The sequence below is a fragment of the Pseudoliparis swirei genome, unplaced genomic scaffold (genome assembly GCF_029220125.1).
Source record: "Pseudoliparis swirei isolate HS2019 ecotype Mariana Trench unplaced genomic scaffold, NWPU_hadal_v1 hadal_25, whole genome shotgun sequence".
Taxonomy (NCBI): Eukaryota; Metazoa; Chordata; class Actinopteri; order Perciformes; family Liparidae; genus Pseudoliparis; species Pseudoliparis swirei.
This window is the reverse complement of record NW_026613261.1, coordinates 1,217,556-1,226,049: the sequence shown is the minus strand read 5'-3', so window position 1 is coordinate 1,226,049 and position 8,494 is coordinate 1,217,556. Positions and strand designations below refer to the sequence as shown.

General features: G+C 49.3%; 1 protein-coding gene across 2 annotated transcripts in view; it reads right to left on the bottom strand.

The window, feature by feature from the left end:
* Positions 1–98: 98 nt before the first annotated feature.
* The window catches only part of efr3a (EFR3 homolog A (S. cerevisiae)), a 40,720-nt gene continuing 32,324 nt past the window's right edge, over positions 99–8,494 (bottom strand). For both annotated transcript variants that reach the window (XM_056410514.1, XM_056410513.1), the window contains 8 exons: positions 8,320–8,451; positions 7,997–8,064; positions 7,788–7,915; positions 3,693–3,778; positions 3,334–3,382; positions 3,148–3,251; positions 2,802–2,851; positions 99–2,738 (listed from right to left, as the gene is read on the bottom strand). In XM_056410514.1, the coding sequence (XP_056266489.1) occupies positions 2,630–2,738; positions 2,802–2,851; positions 3,148–3,251; positions 3,334–3,382; positions 3,693–3,778; positions 7,788–7,915; positions 7,997–8,064; positions 8,320–8,451 (726 nt within the window). In that variant the 3' untranslated portion in view covers positions 99–2,629. The remainder of the gene's footprint in view (positions 2,739–2,801; positions 2,852–3,147; positions 3,252–3,333; positions 3,383–3,692; positions 3,779–7,787; positions 7,916–7,996; positions 8,065–8,319; positions 8,452–8,494) is intronic.

Sequence of the window (8,494 nt, the reverse complement as noted above, 5' to 3'; positions counted from 1 at the left end):
AAAAAACAAAAACACTTTTGAGTTAAAACAAAGAGGAGAGGAGGAGCCTCTGATTATAAATGTTATGTTTTCGGGTTTAAATAAAACACAAACGAAGCTTCTGGAAACTTTTTCTCATTTTATTGATTCGTTCCAAAATAAACACACAAAGGGTTAAATGTGTAACTAAGATATGAAGTCAAAGGATTTAAAGCCCTCAGCGCCCCCTAGTGGTTAAAGCCCTCAGCGCCCCCTAGTGGTTAAACCCCTCAGCGCCCCCTAGTGGTTAAAGCCCTCAGCGCATTTTGTTCCTGGTGTTAAAGTCCATCTTGAAAAGCGTCCAATGGGTGAAGCCGGCGGAGGCTCTCCACCAATCAGGAGGGCCCTCTCTCAGCTTCCCTCTGAAGCTCACTCAGTCATGCGTTGCCATGGTAACGGGTACCCAGTGATCAAAGTGCAAACATCATATTTCATGCCGACGGTTATTAGCATTTTATTTTTTAATACACTTGAAGGAGCAAAATCAACTTTAAAATCAACTTTATCAAAAGCGTCTGATTGAAACTTTATTGATCAGTCGCCGGTTGACAGGAAGTGGAGCTGCAGGTCCAGATCCACCCGGAAGAACAATGTGAACTCTTCGGACTCATGAGGATCTGGATCGGATGATTTGGGCTCTCCAGAGAGCACGCTTAGAAATAAAGGAACCAGACGAGAACTACAAGACGAATTATATTCATAATCGGAGTGAATCCGGCTTCCCTAAACATCTCAAGAAACCTCAGATATCGATTCATAAGCAGCATGTTTACCATCACACGAGGCCGATCCGCCACGACATGGTAAACAACAACAACAAGGATCTCCTAATCTCTACCTAGCAACAATGTATCCGCTCGTGATGCATGTACAAAAATATCTCTGATACACGGCTACGACATTCATAAAGGACCGACGCCCAGAGGGGCCTCGCCTCGGGGGTCCGTGTTCCTCCGGGTCCCTTGGAGGCCTCGGGGTCATGGGGGCCTCAGGCCCCAGAGGAACACAGTTTGTCCATAAGACGCATGTTTCTAAGCGGTGATGTTAAAGAACAGGTTGCATGTGAAGTCGATGAGGCTTATTGTTATTGTTATTATTATTATTATTCTGCCCTCTCACCAAGAGTCAGAACTTTATCCCAGACATAATTGGACATTATGGTGGTAGTTTACATCGGAAGCTCACTAGAGGCCACTAGAGGTGACTAGAGGCCATTAGAGCTCACTAGAGGGCACTCGAGCTCACTAGAGCCCACTAGAGGCCATTAGAGCCCACTAGAGCTCACTAGAGGCCACTCGAGCTCACTAGAGGCCATTAGAGATCACTAGAGGTCACTAGAGCCCACTAGAGCTCACTAGAGGCCATTAGAGATCACTAGAGGTCACTAGAGCTCACTAGAGGTCACTAGAGCTCACTAGAGCTCAATAGAGGCCATTAGAGCTCACTAGAGCTCACTAGAGGCCACTAGAGGCCACTCGAGCTCACTAGAGGCCATTAGAGATCACTAGAGGTCACTAGAGCCCACTAGAGCTCACTAGAGGCCATTAGAGATCACTAGAGGTCACTAGAGCCCACTAGAGCTCACTAGAGGCCACTAGAGCTCACTAGAGGCCATTAGAGGTCACTAGAGCTCACTAGAGGCCATTAGAGCTCACTTGAGGCCATTAGAGGTCACTAGAGGTCACTAGAGCTCACTAGAGGCCATTAGAGGTCACCAGAGCTCACTAGAGCTCACTAGAGGCCATTAGAGCTCACTAGAGGCCATTAGAGGTCACTAGAGGTCACTAGAGCTCAATAGAGGCCACTAGAGGCCACTAGAGGTCACTAGAGGCCATTAGAGGCCACTCGAGGTGACTAGAGGCCACTAGAGGTCACTAGAGCTCAATAGAGGCCACTAGAGCCCCCCCCCCTCTCCACTCTGGACCCTTTGCCCTACGACCTTCAACATACAAAACCATCTGAAACCCAACACCACCTCCACCTCCTCCTCCTCCTCCTCCTCCTTCTTCTTCTTCTCCTTCCTTCAATCCTCTGAATCTACACGATGCAATGAAGTCTGGATCATCTACAACTTTCTTAAGAGTATATATTCCACGGGTTTGTTTAGGTTTAGGGTCAGTTCAGGTTTAGTTCAGGTGTAGGTTTAGTTCAGGTTTTAGTTTAGGTTTAGTTCAGGTTTAATTCAGGTTTTGGTTCAGGTTTAGGTTTAGTTCAGGTTTTGGTTTAGGTTTAGTTCAGGTTTAGTTCAGGTTTTAGTTCAGGTGTAGGTTTAGTTCAGGTTTTAGTTTAGGTTTAGGTTTAGTTCAGGTTTAATTCAGGTTTTAGTTCAGGTGTAGGTTTAGGTCAGGTTTTAGTTCAGGTTCAGTTCAGGTTTTAGTTCAGGTTCAGTTCAGGTTTTAGTTCAGATTCAGTTGAGGTTTAGTTCAGGTTCAGTTGAGGTTTAGTTGAGGTTTAGTTCAGGTTCAGATAAAGTTTAGTTCAGGTTCAGTTCAGGTTTAGTTCAGGTTTCTTTCTTTTGATTGGTCCGTTGGAGCCACATGTTGCTCCTTCGTGCTGATTGGAGGAAGTGGCTCTGATGCTGATTGGAGGGTTCTGTTCTGGAGGATCAGGATCAGTAGACGCACAGGTCCGGGAACTTCATCTCGTAGACGGGGACGGACTGGTGCTGCTGAGACAGCCCCGAGGAGATGGAGACCACCCCGGAGGGGCTGGGCGGAGGCCTGGGGGGGGGGGGGTTAGATCCCAGTGGAGTGATCAACAGTCCCCAGGTGAACACGACTCACCTGATGGTCAGCTCAAAGATCTGAGCCAGACGGTCGTGCAGCATGTTGGCCTGCAGAGTCGACATGAAGGCACCGTTAACATCCATTAACATCCATTAATAACCATTGATATCCATTAACAACCATTAACATCCATTAACATCCATTAATAACCATTAACAGCCATTAATATACATTAACATCCATTGATACCCATTAACATCCATTAATAACTATTAACATCCATTAATAACCATTAACATCCATTAATATCCATTAACAACCATTGACAACCATTAATATCCATTAACATTAATTAAACATGAATAGTAATTAACATGAATAGTAATCAACATTGATTAACTACCTTGGACTCGCAGTGGGCAGCGATCTCCTCAAACGGAGCTTTCTGGAACTTCTCCATGAGCTGACGTCTCTTCTCCCTCTCCTGCTCCTCCAGGCCGGTGGTGTCTGGAAACAGCAGCGCAGGGTCGTGAGTTCGATTCCTAGAGCGCCGCATCGGGGTCACGACCTCATCGTGTTGTGGACTCACCGATGGCCTTCTTCAGCGTCTCGAACGTGATCTCCTCCGCCAGCTGGGACTGGAGGGACAACGCGGTCAGTGCAACCTGCGCCCTCGCCACTAGAGGGCACTACACCGCGCACGCTGGCCCTTTAAATGTCCCCCTCATGATGGTTGTGAGAATAGAATCGGCAGGATTCATACACATGTTGACCAATGGATTCCATGACCTTTCTATGACCTTTACCATAACCTCTCTATGAGCTTTCCATGACCTTTATATAACTTGTTTATGATCTTTCCATGACTTTTCCATGACCTCTCCATGACCTTTCTATGCCCTCTCTTTGACCTTCCATGACCTGTGGTGTCGTGCTGTGTGTGTTGACCTTGTCGGGGAGGCCGGTGGACACGATGTCCACCTGGAGGGAGACGGTGTCGGCGAAGCTCTTCCTCCGGCTCAGACGGTCTAGATCTGCAGGACGGGAGACACCACAGGTTAGCCTTCAAAATAAAATGAGCTTTAAGGACAGACACAGGTTAGCCTTCAAAATAAAATGAGCTTTAAGGACAGACACAGGTTAGCCTTCAAAATAAAATGAGCTTTGAGGTCAACTACAGGTTAACCTTCAAAATAAAATACCTTTTTTTTAAATAACTTTGCATCCATTATTGTGAAGTTTTCTCATCATTCCAGAGCTTTAAAAAGGTTCAATCCCTCAATGTGCACCGACCAGAAGAGCTTACGGGATGTTTTAATACGGAGGACAACATCTGTTCCCATGATGCATCTCTTCTAACATCTGTTTTGAATCCACCAACCGGGTCCAGTCACCAGAAAAACAACATGGCCGTTTGTTTGTTTTGAGCCCGATGACATCATCAAGGCTCACTCTTCTTCGTTAAAGAGCTTTTTAAATCGCGTTTTCTTTGCCCGTCTTTTCCCGACGGCCCTTGAACGCATCATTTGAGCTGAACGGCTGCGACGGCGAAAAGAACCCGAAACCTAAACGTGACGATTCAAGAAAAGGTTTTTATTCTATGAAATGTGAATCGTCAACTATGACGTCATCATCCAGAGTCACGTGACACGGGAGGATGAGAGAATGTGGCCGGTTCAAACACACACACACACACATAAAATAAGCTGGATGATGTTAGGGCAAGGATCAGATTCCAACGGGACATGAGGGACTGTAACATCTTTTGTCTGACGGAAACATGGCTGACCCCGCTGGTGCCGGATCGAGTCATATGCCCAACCGAGTCCTTCTCTGTTTTCCGTGCAGACAGAACGGAAGAGTCTGGTAAATCTAAGGGTGGAGGGGTTTGCTTCATGACTAACAACAAGTGGTGCAACCCCAAGAACATTAAGACTCTTTCGTTCCTGCTCGAACCTGGAACATCTGACGATCTCATGCCGTCCATTCTACCTTCCACGGGAGTTCAGCTCGGTCATCACCACAGCCGTCTACATTCCACCACAAGCGGACACCGACGTAGCACTATCGGACCTACATGATGTGTTATGTCGGCATCAGAACAAGTATCCCGACGCGGCTGTGGTGGTGGCTGGGGACTTTAATAGGGCAAACCTAAAAAAAGTAATGCCGAACTTTCACCAGCACATTACGTGTGCTACCAGAGGGGAAAGAACGTTGGACCACTGCTATACGCCATTCAAGAGAGGCTACAAGGCTGTCTCTCTCCCTCCGTTAGGGAAATCGGACCATGCCGCCATTTTCCTGCTACCGGAGTACCAACAAAGGATAGCACGGGAAGCGGTAGTGACGAGGCGAAGCGGTGGTCTGACCAATCAGAGGCTGAGCTACAGGACGCCTGCGTGTCGCCGACTGGGACATGATCCAATCCAGTTCCAGTGACGTCAGCGAGTTTGGGACGTAGCAATGAGCCTCATAGCAACGCTAGCGGACACCATCGCCACCACGGTAAAAGTTGGGGCCAGTCCTACCCAAAAGCCGTGGGTTGATAGATCCATCCTTGAAGCTGTGAACGCCCGCATGCTGCCTATAACTCCGGTCTTGTATCCGGCAACATGGACGAGTACAAGGCAGCGGTCTATGGACTGAGGAGGGCGTGAAGGAGGCCAAGAGGAGGTACCGAGACAGAGTGGAAGCACAGATGGAGCAGCGCGACACCAGGCGCCTATGGCAGGGGCTACGGACTATCACAAACTACCAGAGCAGACCCGCGCTATGGTGAGTGCCGACGCATCCCAGCGGACGACCTGAACTCATTTTATGCACGGATTGAGGCTAGCAACAACAGCGCTAGCTCGCCGGATAACAACAACACCGTTAAGCGTAGCCGAGGTGAGTTCTACCGCTGGGGATGAACACACACTCTCTGTGACCGAGCACAGTGTGAGGAGGGCTCTGTTGAGGGTGAACACCAGGAAAGCTGCAGGTCCAGATGGCATATCTGGGCGAGTACTGAAGACCTGTGCTAACCAGCTAGCTCCAGTGTTCACCACAATATTCAACCTCTCCTGGCTGAGTCCGTGGTCCCGCCTGCTTCAAGAGATCCACTATTGTCCCTGTGCCCAAGAATGCTTCTCCAGCATGTATGAATGACTACCGACCGGTGGCCCTCACCTCGGTGGTCATGAAATGCTTTGAGAGGCTGATAAAGGACTACATCTGCGCCTTCCTCCCTTCCTCCATGGACCCGCTGCAGTTTGCTTATCGCCCAAACAGATCCACAGATGATGCTGTCTCCCAGGTACTGCACACCACACTCTCTCATCTGGACAGCCAGAGGGGGCTATGTGAGACTGCTGTTCATTGATTATAGTTCAGCTTTCAACACCATAGTCCCTCCAGACTGGCCGGCAAGCTGATTGAGCTGGGACTGAACACCCCTGTGTGCTTGGATCCTGGACTTCCTGACCGCCAGGCCACAGGTGGTCAGGGTGGGCAGACACACCTCAAACCCCTCACCCTGAACACAGGATCCCCAGGGTTGCGTCCTCAGCCCCTACTGTACTCCCTGTACACACATGACTGTGTGGCCAGGTTCAGCTCCAACACCATCATCAAGTTTGCGGATGACACAGTGGTGGTGGGCCTGATCTCCGACAACGTCGAGAAGGCCTACCTGGAGGAAGTTGCTGATCTGTCACTCTGGTGCCAGGACAACAGCCTCCTCATGAATGTCACCAAAACTAAGGAGCTGATTGTGGACTTTAGGAGGGCACAACAACAGAGGACGATCTCACCACTGGGGATTAACGGGACTACTGTGGAGAGGGTGAGCGGGTATAAATACCTGGGAGTCCACATCACCGAGGATCTGACATGGTCAACGAACACAGACACTCTGGTGAGAAAGGCAAGGCAGCGCCTCTACCACCTCAGGCAGCTGAGGAAATTTAAAGTTTCCCAGAGGATCCTTCAGTCCTTCTACTCTGGAGCTGTAGAGAGCGTCCTGACAGGAAGCATCACAGCCTGGTTTGGCAACTGCTCCGCTCAGGACAGGAAGGCTCTGCAGAGAGTAGTGCGTTCGGCTGAACGCACTATTGGAACTACACTCCCCACCCTGCAGGACTTGTACACCAGGAGGTGCAGAACCAGAGCCGGCAGGATCATGAAGGATCCTCACCACCCCAACAACAGACTGTTTCAGCTGCTGCGGTCAGGCAGGCGCCTCCGTAGTCACGCTGCAAGAACAGAGAGACTGAGACGGAGTTTCTTTCCTCAGGCCATCAGGACTGTGAACTCCGACCTCACCAGGACCCCCACATAGACCCACACAACTGCCCCTCTTAGGCACACACACACACACACACTTAGTGTAAATATTGTACTGTAAATATTGTGTTGTTTTTTATTGTAAATAGTGTGTACTTGTTGCCCTTGCACATTCCTGCTGAGCATTGCCACTTTCATTTCACTGCACACCCTGTGTGTGTATGTGACAAATAAAACATCTTGAATCTTGAATCCATACACACACACACACACACAGACACACACACACACACACACACACACACACACACATACACACACACACAGACACACACACACACACAGACACAGACACACACACAGACACACACAGACACACACACATACACACACAGACACACACACACAGACAGACACACACACAGACACACACACACACACGTTGACCTTTCACCCCTCCTCCAGCTGCACCATCCTCCTCCTGAGAGGCCAGGTGGTCCGAGGAGAGGAGGCATAGATCGCTCTGAGGATGTGTGTGTATATGTGTTATAATACATATGTATTATAATAATAATAATAATCATCATTTATTTTATATAGCGCTTCTCTAGACACTCAGTCGCTTATAATATATATTATATATATTATATATATATATATATTATATCTATATATATAATATATATGATTTAATATATATATATGATATAATATAATATAATCCGTATGATAATATGTCCATCAGTCCATATTAACAACAGGAAGTGGCGCTACCTGTGACCTGGGGGATGTAGGGGATGGAGAGGCGCTCCACGCTGTAGCCCGGCCCACACAGACACTCGGCCATGTCGGCCGTCTGGAAGTAGAGCAGCCGGTCCTCCTGGTCCAGGGAGTCTGGGAGTCTGGGGGGGGGGGGGGGGGTCAACTAGACTCAGAGTAGTCCAGTGTCAGAGATATTAACTACAGGGAGCAGCGCTACGTACGGACACTTATCTCTGAAGATGTTCTCCGGGAGGAGGAACGCCGCGTCCATGCTCCTCAGCTCCAGCACCTGGAGAGGAGGAGACAGGAAGTGACCGCAGGCTCCTCCCACACAGGAAGTGACCGCAGGCTCCTCCCACACAGGATGTGACCACAGGCTCCTCCCACACAGGAAGTGACTGCAGGCTCCTCCCACACAGGAAGTGACCGCAGGATTCTTCCAGACAGGAAGTGACTGCAGGCTCCTCCCAGACAGGAAGTGACCACAGGATTCTTCCAGACAGGAAGTGACTGCAGGCTCCTCCCACACAGGAAGTGACCTCACCTTGCTGACCAGCTGGCAGAACGGAGGGTTGGCGATCATCTGGCTCAGGAAGTTGAGGTACGCCGCCACCAACGCCATGATGCCACAGCGGGTGAGCATCGGCATGTTCTCCTCGTTGGCCAGAACCATGTCCTGCACAGAGGTCACAGGAGGTCACAGAGGTCACAGGAGGTCA